The following is a 15,421-nucleotide window of genomic DNA, read 5'->3' as shown; positions in this document are numbered from 1 at the left end:
GACTGTTCTGAGTACTTTATGAACACTAACTTTTTAAATCTTCACTACAGTCTTATGAGCTAGGGATTTTGATATCTCCATTTTTCATGGGGTGATTTGACGGGATCTGGAAGTACAGAGAGGGAGTAATGTGCCAAAGCTGCACAGCCATCAGTGGTGGAGCAGTGAATGGAGCCCAGGCTGTTCTGGAACCACCTCTACTGCCTCTTAGAGAAGAATCCTGATCCAATGTGGGACCCTAAGCTAACGGGTGCCCCCCAGATCTGGACAGGTGACTACTGTCTGGGGACCAGTCCTGGCAGAGCCCCACCATCACCTGTGGCCACCAGAGGGACAGCTGCGTCCTGGGCCTGCACAGAAGTTCTGGGCCAGCAGTTCCCTGGAGTCAGGACGGCTGGGACCACAGGATGTGGCACCCTTCTCAGGCATCAGCAGAGGGGGCCGCAGGGCTGGGGTTGGCCACTAGCTGCAGCCCTGCAAGGGACCCATACAGTGCAGACAACTGTGGCACCACATCAGGGTCCCAGAGGAGCTGGTGGCCGGGTCCCTGCAGCTCCAGCCCACAGCTCTCTACCAGGCTCAGGGTGAGGGCCGCGTCCTCGCTCTGTAGCGATGAGAGGACTTCCCGTGGGAGGGAGAAGGGTGTTTCCTCCATCTGATTGAAGTTTGCCTCTAAGATGCTCTCCACCTGCAAAGAACCACCTAGAATGAACAGGCAGGTCTCCCAGCCCCTGGATCGGCGGAACCCCGCTGTGGATGGGAGTCTGGGGCCTCCTCTCCCCAGCACATCCCAGCCTCAGCCCCGTGGCCTTGCTCCCTGCAGGACTGGGGTCCCAGGTAGTGTACCCCGACACTGCCCTTCCCGCACTGGCTGGAGTCAGAGGTTCTGACACTCCTAGTGCTGCCAGGCTCTGGGCACACTGTTCTGCCTAGAGACCCATCCCTGTCTTTCCGTCTGAACAGTGTGGAGGTGTCGCCCCTCTGGGAAATGCTCGAGCCCCATCGTCGGTGCCCCCACAGCCGCCCATGCCAGCTAAATCAGGCCCTGTCTGTAACCACCTGTCTGCGTGTCTCCTTGACCAGACTGCGAGGGGTGGGGCTGCCCCTTTCACCTTCGTATTCTCAGACCCTAGCTGAGGGCCTGGCACAAGGTAGGGATGCAACACGGTCAGTGAACAAACACGCACAGGACTGAGTGTGGCCCACCCAGTGGAGGCTGCGCGGGCCTGGGGTCTTGGGGGTCAGAGCCCAGCGTGCGTGCTCTCTGTGGGTGGGGGCTGGGTAAAGGGGCTGACAAAGGGCTCTCAAGGAATTGGGGACTGGATACCCCAACCAACCACTTGGTGTTTCCCCAGATGTCCCCCTCAACAGTACCTCCCAGGCTCTCACCAGCTCCAGCTGCCGAGGCAGGATCCTTCTCTCCAGGGACTGGGCCAGCAGGCAACGCTGGGTGTCGCTCAGCACTGGGGAGAGATGGGGGTTGAGGCACCCGTGTGTCTCCTTGTAGGCCCTGGGAACTCCAGGAGGAAGGCCTTGGATGTTGGAGCCGTAAAGCCAGGAGAAGCCCCACTAGGTACCTCTGGGGCCGACTTTCCCGAGAAGGTTCTGGCTGCCTGCCCTAGAAGTGCTGAGCAGTCTCAAGTTAACTGGTGCCCCTCCCACCCCCTCAGTCTCCCTGAAACACAGTCGGTTAAGGCTGTAACACTTCCACTTCACAAAGGGCTGTCACATGTCTTAGTGCATCTGCTGGCCCAGCGGCGGTGCCAGCTCATCACTAACCAGGAAAATGGTGGCTCCTCGTCCTGTGAGTGGCAGAACTAGGATGAGAAGAACCCAGGTCGGCCTGATCCTGAACACAAAGCTCCGACTTCGAACAGCAGCATCTTTCCAGCCCCGCGGGGCAGGCCCAGCCTGACTGGCACGTCTGCATCTTAAGCTCCTTGTCATACGTGGGGAGGGAACTCAGGGAGGCTGGGCACCTATGTGTGCAGACACGTGTTCAAGGGAGTGGGCATGTGGGTAATACAGACAGTAACTCTTGTTTTCTTGGAATGGACATTTCTGGCGGGGCGGAGATTAATGACAAATGATTAATAGAGTGACAGAAGAAAGGAAGAAAGTGGAGGAGACAAGTGGAAAGGGGATTGCGGGGTGGGGGAGGGCGCTCATGGCGAGGCCTGCAGGAAGCAGTGGCCTCTCCGTGTCAGGGGCGGGTCCGAGGACCTGCTGGTCGGCAGGGCTGGTGGTCGGGAGAAAGCACTGGACCCGTGGAACCTGCCAGGTGCCTGTCCATCACCAAATCTGATTGCCAAGGGGCCTGCATTTGTGACTGCCTGCTGCTCACTTCTGGCCCCCAAATCTCAGGCCGGTTCCTCTTTTGGGTGATTCTCACCCAGAACTATACAGGGAAGGGGATTCTGGGAAACAAAGACGCCACTTCCCAAGGTGACAACAGCAGCCCGGTCCAGTCTTCCAACGATCTTCTGCCACGCGCTGCCCACGAGCGGGGAGGATACACCAGCACTGGCACTCCGCAGTGCCAATGGGCTGGAGCCTCAGGGGGCCTCCCTGTGCCCTCTTCCTCCCAACCCCAGTCCCGGGGCACCCCTCTTACCCACTAGCGCTCCAAGAACGCAGAGGATGGCCCGGCCTTTCGAGGTCGACAGGCTGCCCGAGGGGTCCTGGAGGGTGCTTAGGACGCAGGCCCCAGGGCCGCCCAGCTGTGCCGGCACTCCAGTGTCCAGGGCCTGCTCCAGCTGCAGGGGAGTGGCAAGGAGAGGCAGGCTTGGGTCTCCCCTCTGCCCTCTGTCCACGCACTTCACCATCCAAGCACCCATTCCCCACCCCCTGGCACCCTGTCCCCTCATGTCACCAATGAGGCTGGGACGAGCCTGGGTTCCATGCCAGCAATGCTGAGCCAGGGACCCTCCTCTGGGCTTCAGTGAGCAAATGCTTGGGAGGGTCTGACGCACTAGCTGGCACAGGGCTGTGCCCACTTACCAAGGGGCCATCCAAGATTGTGCGCCACCAAGACCCAGAGCACATCCCATTCCTGCCTCTCGTTGCCCTGCCCCACCCTGCCCTGGATCCCAGCCCCCCACCCCGGGTCTGGCCCATGGGCCCCTGACCGTGTCCTCGAGCTCCTGCAGTGCCTGAGAGTCCTTGAGCAGCTCTTGGAGGGCATCCAGCAGTGTGTGCCGCAGCCCAGGGAGCAGCGTGGCCATGTCCTGCAGCTGGGCACCCACCTGCCTCTGCAGGCCCTGGAAGTTGGGCTCCTCGTCTAGGGTCCAGCCTGTAGAGACAGTGGGTGGGCACTTGTGGGCTCCCATGCCCGGGCCCCTGCCCAGGGCCAGCCAGACCCCAGGTGACCTCAGCCTGACAGGGAGGTCATCATGTCACAGACCTGGGCTGATGAAGCTCCCACCTCATGCAGAGTGTTCATTTATGTGCTCACTTCTCCTTCGTTCCTTTGTTCCTTCAATAAGTGTTTATTGAATGCCTACCACATATCAGGTCCCAGCCACGGGTCTTATCCTTGCCTTTTCCCACAGCCCCCCGGCCCCCCATCACTTACCCCAGCTCAGGGCCAATGCTTCAGCCAGAAGGAGAAGAGCCACTTCAGGGTCTGCTCTGGGTCAGTTCCTTAGAACCCTTGCACTTGGCTCCATCCTGCCCAGCGGCCCCGCTGGGATAGCTAAGCCAGGGCTTCCCACTGTCTAAACACCACCGCAGCAGGGTGGGGTGGGTGGATCCAGCAGCGCCCAGACACCCCTGCCTTCCTACTCTCATCCTGTTAACAATGCAAACTGCCTCCTGAGAAGCCTCCAGGTACCCAATGCCATCCAAACATCATGACCGGTCCTCCTGACCTGGCGAGACAATGCCACCCTCCCTTTGTGTGGGTGGGAAATGAAGGCTGGTATGCGGGGAGCTGGAGCTGAAGCAGGTGAGCGCCTCCCAGGCTCACCATCCTTCCACCCACAGCCTCTCTCCAGTTCTCTTGGTTCATCTCTATCCCCCTGGGAGAGAGCACACAGCCCTCCCTGTGCCTGGAGTGACTACGTGGTGGAGGGAAGGGACCACAAGAATGTCAGGGCATTCTCTATGGGAAGCGGTGATTTCTGGCTGGGGTTGTGGGCCTGGGTGGGGGCCACTTACCTCCGCCAGTGTCTCTGCAGAGCTTGCCTTCAGGCAGGTACAGCACAGCTGTGTGGGAGCACAGGTAGGGAAGGCATGAGTGTCTGAGAGGAAGGCAGAGAGTCAACGATTATGGAGCTCCTTGCTGTGCCAGGCACGGAGCCAGGGACCTCACAGCTCATCTCCTGTGGCCTCACAGCCTCTCTATGGACAGGCAGCAGACACCCCTTTACCGACGAGGATGCTGAAGCTTCAGACATTAGGTGACGTCCCCAGGGCCACATAGATGGCAAAGGGCAAAGCCACCACTCAAACCTCAGTGCATTGGACTCTCAAGTTTGTGCTCTTTCCAGGAGGGCAGGGGTGGCTGTCTGGATCTTCCTCCTTCTCCCCACCCAAGCCACAGATCCAGGGGGCCAGAGTGGAGCCTCCAGAGGGGCCTCGCCCTAGGCTCAGTGTCCAGCCCCGTCTGTGGTCTGCAGGGCTCTGGGCTGAAGCACTGACAGGTGAGCAAAACCCACCGCCTCCCGCCGGCCACCCCTGGGCCATGGATGGGCAGGACCACTCCGGGTCTGCAGGAATCTTTGTGCTACTTACCTGACAGGACCCTTCCTCCAGCTGAGAGCAGCCCCACCCCAGGGCAAGTGGCACAGCTGGGCTCTGAGCCCTCCCTGATTGCTGACCTCAGCAGCCCTCTAGGAAAGTCAAGTCCTCTTAGGAGCTGCTGGAATGCGGGCCTGGCTGGCTGATTGCTCAGGCCAAGGGGGAAATGGCTTCTCTTTCTCTCTTCCTGGCCCACACTTGGAAGTAGCCCCTCCCCCTTCCTCAGCCCTCCTGGATGGACAGTCCCATCTCCCCTGCTCCTCCAGTCTCCACTTACCCCAGCGATCCCCTTCAATCTCCAGCTGCAGCACCCTATAGGCCAGGACAGTGCCCCTCGGGACGGTCACCGTCTTCTCCTTGGCCATGTGGCTCTGACCCTGGAGCTAGGAGGGAGGCAGGGAGAACAGGACATCCGGTCCACACAGGGTTCTAGGACCTGCAGGAAGGGGTCTTGGGGCAGACAGGAGCCCGGGATGGGAGGAGACCTGGGAGGAGGAGCTACAAGGGTCTCTTGACGATCAGGGGCTGCAGAGGTTGGAGGGGAGAGGAAGACCCAAAGGCTGGGGACAGGGCACACTTAGGCACAGCAAGAATAGCATTTTGCAAAATATGTTGCACATATTTCCAGAAAAAACCCCAAGGCATTCTGGGATCAAAGCACTACACACGGGCATGGGAAAAGCTCCACAGAGCCCCACGATGAAGAAACGGGCTTCATTTTATCTCACTCAGCACCGCCCGGAGTGTGGAGTGTTCACTTTGAGACACGCTGAACTGGAGTCATGAGGCATTGCAGCTGGATAACCTCCAATGGCCACTACGTGATCCTCCCTCACTTGACAGGTGGAAACCGTGGCACAGAGAGGGGAGCACTCCTGGAAGCTGGGACTCCAGAACTGGGACCGGTGGTGCACTGTTATCACCCCACTTCCACAGGGAAAGTGCTATTTAAAGTCATAGTAACAGAACAAGGCACATGGCTGTCCTGAACAAAGACCACGAATCCCAGCTCCTTTGCAGCTAGATGTGGCCACATAACCAAGTTCTGGCAAAAGTGAGCAAAAGTGGCGTGTGCAAGTCCTTCTCTCCCTCCTGCAGGCTGGAAGGTGGACACAGTAACTGGAGCTACAGTAGCCATCTTGGACATGAGGGGGAAGCCATAAATTGAGGGTGGCAGAGTGACAAAACGAAAGAGTTAGGTCTCTAATCACTACTATCTGTCAGGACAGCCCTGAGGCTCCTATCTGGACTTTGATGTTAAGAGAGAAAGCCGTTTCTTGTTTAGAGCCACTGTCATTTTAGCTTTTCCATCACTCACCACTAGTGACTAACTGTCCTGGTTTTCCCAGGACTCTCCTGCTTTCGCCCTGAAAGTCCTGTGTCCCAGGAAAGCCCTAGTCTCGGGCACACTAGGAAGGCTGGTCACCTTACATGGAACCAATGACCTGGAGTCTCTATGTAGAAAGGATCAACAGCAAATCGCTTTATCCTAAGATGGCTCCCTACTCTCCAGCTCTCCTCCACCTTCCCTGACATCATCCCCCGTCTCCTTCTCAAAACTGACAGGCGGGCGAGTCTGTCTGCAGCCACATCTGCTGAAACAACCCACACTACAAGGCCAGCCACCTGCTGTGTCAGAACAGGGCTGCAGTTTAACCGGCTTGATTCAACACACGGGGGTTTGGAACCAGACAGGCCCAGGTTGGGATTTCGGCCCCACTGCTGACCAGCTGTGAGCTCCCAAGCAAGGAGCTTAAGTTTCCACACCTTACGGAATCATCAGGAGGGATGGTGGAGAACAATTGATAGAGAGCATTTTGAAGAATGTTCTAGCTCTGACACAGTAGTGAATCGTGGCAGCTAGGAGACTGACCTCAGGGGCCCTGTACTCACCTGCACTCAGGTGGGTGGGGAGAGGTGGGGCCAGCTGGGATGCTGTGAGTTCGACTTAATTGGTGGGAGATCAGAGTCCCAGAGCCCTAGAATGCTAATGTGGGGTCCACCCTTCCTGCATTACCGTGGGGACCTGAGCCTCACAGAGGCTCGATGACACATGAACAGAGCTGGTGAGGAGCAGCTCTGGGGCCTGAAGGCAGGTGGAAGGAAAGGTGAGTGTCACTGCCCCCAGCGTGTCCCAGGCATTTTCTCACATAGCTGCTGAATCCTCACCCCGATTTCCCAGCCCAACTTCACGGACCAAACTCAGAGGGTCAAGTGACTTGCCCAAGGCCACACAGCCAGCCAGGGCCAGAGCTGGGATTTGCAGTCGGGCACGCATGGTTCCCAGGTGGATGAAAAACCCCTGACACTGTGATACCAACCCTGGCAGCACATAAGAATCACCTGGGAGAGTTAAAAAATACCAGGGATTGGGTCCTGGTCCAGACCAATGAAAACAGAATTGGGGTAGGGTGGAATGTCTGGGCATTAGTATTTTAAAATAACAAAAAACAAGACACCTCTCCAGGGGATTCTTATGTGCAGTCAGAGTTGAGAACCATCACACAAGTGCCCAGGAATTTCATTCTTGTTTAGATGGGGTGATTTTTTAAAATGTTATTGCAGTCATATTGGCTTATAACATTGTGTAAATTTCAGGTGTACGTTATTATATTTCAGTTTCTGTATAGACTGCATCCTGTTCAATACCAATAGTCTAGTTTTTATCCATCACCATACATGTGTGCCCCTTTAACCCTTTCACCCTTCTCCCACTCCTTTCCCCTCTGGTAATCACTAATCTGTTATCCATGTGTTTGTTTATTTTCCACATATGAGTGAAATCATATGCTATCTGTCTTTGTCTGACTTATTTCACTTAACATCATACCCTCAAGGTCCATCCATGTCGTCACAAATGGCTTGATTTTGTCTTTTTTATGGCTGAGTAGTACTCCATTTTATATATCTCTCACATCTTCTTTATCCATTCATCCATTGATGGGCACTTGGGTTGCTTCCATGTCTTGGCTATTGTGAATAATGCTGGAATGAACATAGGGGTGCATAAGTCTCTTTGAATTGTTGATTTCATGTTCTTTGGACAAATACCTAGTAGTGGGATAGCTGGATTGTATGATATTTCTATTTTTTGAGAAATCTCCATACTGTTTTTCACAGTGGCTGCACCAGTTTGCATGCCCATCAGCAGTGTATGAGGGTTCCCTTTTCTCCACATCCTCTCCAACACTTGGTATTTCTTGCCTTGTTAATTACAGCCATTCTGATGGCTGTGAGGTGATATTTCATCATACTTGTGATTTTCACTTCCCTAATAATTAGTGATATTGAACATCTTTTCATGTCCCTGTTGGCCATCTGTATGTCTTCTTTAGAAAAATGTCTGTTCATATCCTCTGCCCATTTTTTGATTGGGTTCAGGTTGTTCATTTTTTTGCTGTTGAGTTGTACCAGTTCTTTATATATTTTGGAAATTAACCCCCTGTCAGACATGTGATTTGCAAATATTTTCTCCCATTTGGTGCATTGTCTTTTTGTTTTGTTGATGGTTTCTTTGTTGTGCAGAAGCTTTTTAATCTGATGTAGTCCCATTTGCTTATTTTTTGTTTGTTTGTTTCCCTTGCCTGAGTAGACATAGTGTTCAAAAAGATATTGCTAAGACTGATGTCAAAGAGTATACTACCTATATTTTCTTCTAGTAGTTTTATGGTTTCAGATCTTACATTCAAGTCTTAAATCCATTTTGAGTTAATTTTTGTGTATGGTCTACTTTCAGTCATTTGCATGTGGCTGTCCAGTTTGCCCAACATCACTTGTTGAAGAGACTTTCCTTTCTCCATTGTATGTTCTTGGCTCCTTTGTCAAAGATTAACTATTCATAGATGTGTGCTTTTATTTCTGGGGTCTCAATTCTGTTCCGTTGGTCTATGTGTCTGTTTTTGTGCCAGTACCATGCTGTTTTGATTATCATAGCTATGAAGTATAATTTGAATTCAGGGAGTGTGATACCTCCAACTTAGTACTTTTTTCTCAGGATTGTTTTGGCTATTCGGGGTTTTTTGTTCTTCCATATAAATTTAGGATTCTTTGTTCTATTTCCATGAAGAATATCATTGGGATTCTGATTGGTATTGCATTGAATCCACAGATTGCTTTAGGTAATATGGACATTTTAACTATGTTTATTCTTCTAATCCATGAGCACAGAATATCTTTCCATTTCTTTATGTCTTCTTCGATTTCTTTCAATAATGTCTTATAGTTTTCAGTGTATAGGTCTTTCACACTTCTTTGGTTAAATTTATTTATATTTTATTCTTTTTGTTGTGATTGTAAATGGGTTGTATTCTTAACTTCACTTTTTGCTAGTTCATTATTAGTGTATACAAATGCAACTGATTTTTGTATATTTTTTACCCTGAAACTTTACGGTATTTGTTGACTATTCCTAGCAGTTTTTTCTTGGATTCTTTAGAGTTTTCTACACATAGAATCATGTCATCTAGGAATGGTGAGAATTCACTTCTTTCTTTTCAATTTGCATGCCTTTTGTTTCTTTTTCTTGCCTAATTGCTCTGGTTAAAACTTCCAGTACTATGTTGAATAAGAGTGGCTAGAGTGGGCATCCTTTTCTTGTTTCAATTCTCAGAGGGATAGCTTTCAGTTTTTCTCCGTTGAGTATGATGTTGGCTTTGGGTTTGCCATATATGGCCTTTATTATGTTGAGGTACTTTCCTTCTGTACCCATTTTATTCAGAGTTTTTATATAAATGGATGTTGGGTCTTGTCAAATGCTTTCTCTGCATCTGTTGAGATGATTGTGTGATTTTTATTCCTTATTTTGTTAATATGTGGTATCACATTGATTGATTTGCAGTTTTGAACCATTCTTGCATTCCTAGAATAAATTTAGTTTGATTGTGGTGTTTGATCCTTTTAGTGTATTGTTGTATTAGATTTCCTAATATATTTTTTATTTTCATTTTAAAATTTTTTGCTGGGGAAGATCAGCCCTCAGCTAACATCTGTGCCAATCTTCCTCTATTTTATATGTGGGTAGCTGCCACAACATGGCTGACAAGTGGTGTGGGTCCACACCCAGGATCTGAACCTGCAAACCTGGGCCACAGAAGCAGAGCATGCTGAACTTAATCACTAGGCCATGGGGCCAGCCCCTTGATTTGCTAATATTTTGTTGAGGATTTTTGCATCTATGTTCATCAGTGATATTGGCCTGTAATTTTCTTTTTTTGTGTTGGCCTTATCTGGTTTTGGTATCAGTAATGTTGGCCTGATAGAATATGAAGCTTCTCCTCCTCTTCAATTTTTTGGAAGAGTTTTAGAAGGATAAGTTTTAAGTCTTCTTTGAATGTTTGGTAGAATTCACTGGGGAAGCCATCTGGTCTTGACGTTTGTTTTTTGGGAGGTTTTTGATTACAGTTTCAATCTCTTTGCTAGCGATTGGTCTATTCAGAGTCTCTATTTCTTCTTGATTCAGTTTTGGAAGGTTGTATGACTCTAAGAATTTATCCATTTTCTAAGTTATCCAGTTTGTTGGCATATAGCCTCTCATAGTATTCTCTTATAATCCTTTTTATTTCTGCGATGCCATTGTAATTTCTCCTCTCTCATTTCTGATTCTATTTGTTTGAACCCTCCTTCTTTTTTTTCTTAGTGATTCTGGCTCAGGGTTTCTCAGTTTTGTCTATGTTCTCAAAGAACTAGCTCTTAGTTTCATTGATCATTTCTATTGTTTATTTTATTCTATTCTGTTTATTTCTTCTCTGCTTTTTACTATTTCCTTCCTTCTACTGACGCTTGGATTTGTTTGTTCCTCTTTTTCTAGTTCTTTTAGGCATATGGTAAACTTTTTTATTTGAGATTTTTCTTATTTGTTGAGGTAGGCCTGTAATGCTATAAATTTCCCTCTTACTACTGCTTTTGCTGCATCCCATAAGAGTTAGTATGTTGTGTTTTCATTTTCATTTGTCTCTAGGTATTTTTTGATTTCTCCTTTGATTTCTTCATTGATCCAGCAGTTGTTCAGCAGCTTGTTATTTAATTTCCACATATTGGTGACTTTCCTAGCTTTTTTCTTATAGTTGATTTCTAGTTTCATAGCATTGTGGTCAGAAAAGATGCTTGATATGATTTTAATCTTCTTAAATTTATTGCAGCTTGCCTTATTTCCCAACATATGGTCTATCCTTGAGAACGTTCCATGTGCACTTGAGAAGAATGTGTATTCTGCTGTTTTGGATGGAATCTTCTCTATATATCTATTAAGTCCTATATAGGGCGATTCTTAGTGGGGCAGCTCTTTGGCAGGATTTAGGGTGGTGGGCAGGGCCCCTTGGTGGCTTTCATGACCCCCAGCACACCCACGTTTGCACGCCCAGGGCACACCCTGCACCTGTAAATGGCTCAGCCCGAGGAGGGAGAGCTGCCCTGCTCCCGCAGCGTTGATGCTGCTCTGAAGCGTGGTGTCCTGCATGGTCTCCACGGCCTCTGTCACCACATACAGGCTCTCCCTCTCCTTCCGGTTCTGCAGCTCCCTGAAGAATGAGGGCCTTGGAGTCCTCAGTTTCCTGCAAGGGTGTAGGAGGGGGCAGGAGAAGAGGCAGAGCTGGAGAGGGGCCTCTGCCAGAGCTCCCGGGGCCCAGGATCCCCTGGTGTGGCTGGCCTGTACTTAGAGGCTACTGATCTAGAACCAGGAGGCATGGTTGGAAAATGGGAGAAACTGAGGAAAGTCTGAGATGTCTGTTTCTACAAGGTTCAAAATGTCCAGACCAGAGGCCACAATCTGGCTTTCCTCAAGCCAAATGGGCAAAAGGCAAAAGTTATTTGGCCTACATGGTGTTTAAAAATTTTGAGATAATATTAAAATCGGTAAGTTTCACATCAAACCCCTGATTTCTGGCTTCTCTTGAAAAATAGTGCCACTAAGTTCAGATTCCTGCCTGGCAACAACCAGCAGCAGCTCTAAAGCAGCTGCCAGCTTCAGCCAGGCATGTGTCTCCCAGTTTGCCACAGGTCACACCACTCCCTGTCGCCTCACATCCAGCAGCTCCCATATTTCTGTTTTGTTTCCTGGCCCTGAAATCATCTGGGTTGAAATCTCTGACCTAATATTAGTCCCTCTCATAGCCACTCTCTCTTCCCTTTGCCCCCTGAGTTCACAGCTAACAGTGGACTCCCCATCCCAACCTACTCTTCAGAGTGGCTTTACTCGATTTCTCAAGCTGGCAGGAGTCTTGGGCTTTTCTCTCTTGCCCCCCACACCCCACTCCAGCCTGGGGGGGCACCTGTGACCACAGACAGACCTCAGCCAGGAGAGCCCCACCTGCTTGGTTGACCCGCCCTGACTCTCACCTCTTCTCCACCAGCGTCTCCCAGGTGTGAGGGGAAACCCAGAGGGTCTGCACCACCAGGGTAGTTGTGCGGGTCACCCCGCTGCTCCCCATCACCTTCCCCTGCAGCCCGGCGCTCACGCTCATGGCCCCTGTCACGGCTCCTGACACCACCTCCTGGACGTGGATGGGTTCGCTCCGGCTCACCTCTGTGGGGAGAGAGGTCGAGGCTGGAGCCAGGTAGCAAGGGAGGCAGGGTTGAGTGTGGCTACCGTCTCAGCCCTGGATTCCAATTGGCCCCTTCCTCTTACTGGTTGGGGTATGACCTTGGGCAAGCCCCTTAACTCTTGGAGACTCAGTTTCTCCATCTAGAAAAGGGGATGGAAGAATGACAGGGCCTTCCTCTACAGGTGGTTGTCAGGAATAACTGAGAAATTGGCCACACAGCAAGCCCTTAATTCATGTTAACTATTATTGTGTTTAAAATAATTATCATAATTACTTATCACACAGCCAGGGACAGAAGGAAGAAATTAGTTCATCCTTCTCCCACATGGGAGGCACCCGCTGAACGGGGTGCCCAGGGCACGCTGCAGGCCAGCAGACCTGGGGGCTCTGGGTGCCTGGGTGGAGGATGTCAGCCTCTTCATCCATAGGAACGTTTTTTCGAGCTGCCCTGCAGTCCCTTCCACTCTGCTGCCCACGGGCCCCACCTGAAGGTACCTGGGACGGGGGAGTCGGGCTCCAGCACATCCATGAGGGAGAAGACCGTGGGGATGAGGGGCGTGTCCCAAGGCCAAGGGTGGCGTCTGAGCTTCTTCCTCACCAGGCAGAAGGGACGCAGGTGCAGGGCGCTGGTCAGGCTGTCAACGGGCACCAGTTCGCCTCTCCTGCCCAGCTCTCTGACCAAGCTCTTGGTGTCCCTCGCAAAGAGGGACGACATGTTCCTTGGGGGGGGGGGGCACAAAGGGCATGTGTCAACCCCGGGCAGCAGATGCAGGGGCCTCGGTGATGGCTGCCTGTGGGCTGAACTTCTAACAGAAGGTGAGGAGTGGGGAGCCCTAAGCTGACTGCTCCCAGCTGCATCTGACTCAGGGTGGCTCCTTACATAGGCACACAGGTGGAAATCACAGGTGCTCAAACCCCCTGGGAATATTCCTACACTCACTCCCCACGTGGAGGCATGGGACTGAGAAGCTCCAGGGCCAAGGACTTCCTTCCCCTCGTTTGAGAACAGGTGTTCCCCGGGAACATTCCTACATCCCTCTGCACCCTAGTTTACCCATCCAGAAATTGGAAGTTTATTCTTCTTTACATAAAACATTTACAGACATTTATTATTATTTAGAATAATGCCTCCTCCATCGGATTGTTATAGGCCTAACGAGGTGATGGTAAAGTACTTAGAACAGTGTGGCATGTGTTGATAAGCTGTCACCCTTTGCGGGCTGGCCCCACTTCCTTTCCTGAGCTTGCGGGGACCCCGGCAGGTCTAAAGCATGTCCCCATGCTTGGATGGGGTGAAAGGAAAGGGATTCCTCTCTCCGCACCCTCCTCCCAGCATACACAACTGAGTTTTCTGAGTAGAAGCAACTAGACGAGCCTCTAACCTCCCCTCCTCTGGGCCCCAGTACCATTTTGTTCAGACGTCTTTGATAGCACTTGCCATTTCAGTGGGTGGGCACTGGGGAGCCACAGCAGGCTTGTGAGAAGGACAGTGACACTGCAAGCCAGGCTGTATTTTAGGAAGAGCGCTCACAGCCCAGTGAAAGAGATTTGAGTTGCTTATCACCACAGTCCAGGGGAGTGCACCGAGGGCTCCAACGTGACGGGAGGGGAGAGACTGGCCCACTGTCCTGTGCCCAGGGCCCACAATACTTTTAAGGGTCATGAAAATGTTTTATTTTAAAATCAGGAGAAAAAAAGAAACTTTTAGGTCTAAGAGAACGACTTAATACATAATATATTCGTCTTTACACCATACAGTCTTTTTTTTCTTTTCTGTCCAACATTTAGAGCCAAAGGGAAACTTACACATGGTCGGGAGTGGGTTTGATATCTTTATGGAGGAAGGGGCCCAGAAGGTGACCGCGCGGCCTCGGGAGGGGAGGCAGAGGGGCCCCAGACAGTCCTGCGTCCAGGCCCGCAGGGGGCGCCAGAGGAGCGACCGCACGAGCCCAGGAGGAGCCGCTGATGTGTAGGGGGCAACCGGCAAAGGGGCCGGCCCAATTGACAATTCAGACTCAGGGAGATGGAGACAGAGGCTCTTCAAAGGAAGGGGCCTGAGACGGAAGGGCGGGGAGATGGCTGGGAGGAGCTGCGGGGCTGCCCTGCTCCGAGGAACCGCGGGGGGCGCCGTCGCGCTCTGCACCGCCACCCCGCCTCCACCCCGCCTCCATCCCGCCTCCATCCCGCCAACTCGCCATCCAGCCATCCCACCTCCATCCCGCCTCCATCCCGCCAACTGGCCATCCTGCCATCCCGCCTCCATCCCGCCAACTCGCCATCCCGCCTCCATCCCGCCATCCCGCCTCCATCCCGCCATTCCTCCAACCCGCCATCCCTCAAACCCACTATCCCGCCATCCCGCCAGGACCCGGGGTCCCCGGCCTTCCCCGCCTACCGGACGCCTCGCCGGCTGCCCCAGGGCCGTGGCGGGGTGACTGTCCCAGACTCCAGGCTATGGCCCACGCAGGAACTCTCTAGGACCCCTGCCCAGGGCCACAGGGTTTCCAGCCCTGCCCCTGCCCAGGGGTCGTGGCCCCGGGAGGCGGTGGCGGGGGGAGGCGGGGGTCTCCCATCTGTCTCTCCAACCCTGACGCTGACACATCCGGGGATGATTCTCCAGCTTTCAGTTGTCAATGGTAACATTTACGCTTTGTTTTTCTTTCTTTAAGCGGTTATAATTCATGTAGTTTAAAGAATCAAATTGTTCTACAAGATTTCTTTTAAACCTCAGAGACCGCCCCCAAACCCCGCTCCCCTCCATGGAAACCCCCCCAGGGGCGATCACCGAACTCTTTTTGGTTGCTTGTTTTTGTAATTACCTCTGTTAGCGCTCTTTTATAAAGGGCTCAATTGAGGTGTAATTCACATACCACACAATTCACCCAGTATTACTGGGTGATATTACTACCCAGTAATAATATGGACATTATTATTATAATTATTGTGATTTGGAAATTATTACACATTTTCACTACCCCCCAAAGAGCCCCTCAAACCCTCCTCCTCCCCCCATTCCTCCTAGCCCTGGGCAAACACTGATGTATTTTCCGTCTCTGGATTTGTCTCTTCTGGATATTTCATATAAATGGGGAAACACAATATGTGGCCCTGTGTCTGTGGTCTCTCAAACGATAAGCTTGCTC

At 51.7% G+C, this 15,421-nt stretch overlaps 1 protein-coding gene across 1 annotated transcript; it reads right to left on the bottom strand.

The window, feature by feature from the left end:
• On the bottom strand, nucleotides 1-15,061 carry LOC103567092 (gasdermin-A-like). The gene is made up of 10 exons (XM_008543700.2): nucleotides 14,674-15,061; nucleotides 12,774-12,997; nucleotides 12,073-12,259; nucleotides 11,114-11,288; nucleotides 5,018-5,123; nucleotides 4,159-4,206; nucleotides 3,129-3,292; nucleotides 2,615-2,756; nucleotides 1,390-1,463; nucleotides 1-688 (listed from the first exon to the last, which is right to left on the bottom strand). Exons 1-10 carry the CDS (start codon nucleotides 14,919-14,921, stop codon nucleotides 422-424), a joined length of 1,635 nt encoding a protein of 544 aa, XP_008541922.2. The 5' UTR covers nucleotides 14,922-15,061; the 3' UTR covers nucleotides 1-421.
• Nucleotides 15,062-15,421: the final 360 nt, after the last annotated feature.

The sequence above is a fragment of the Equus przewalskii genome, chromosome 8 (genome assembly GCF_037783145.1).
Source record: "Equus przewalskii isolate Varuska chromosome 8, EquPr2, whole genome shotgun sequence".
Lineage (NCBI taxonomy): Eukaryota > Metazoa > Chordata > Mammalia > Perissodactyla > Equidae > Equus > Equus przewalskii.
The sequence above is the reverse complement of the archived record's forward strand: the minus strand, read 5'-3'. Positions and strand labels throughout refer to the sequence as shown.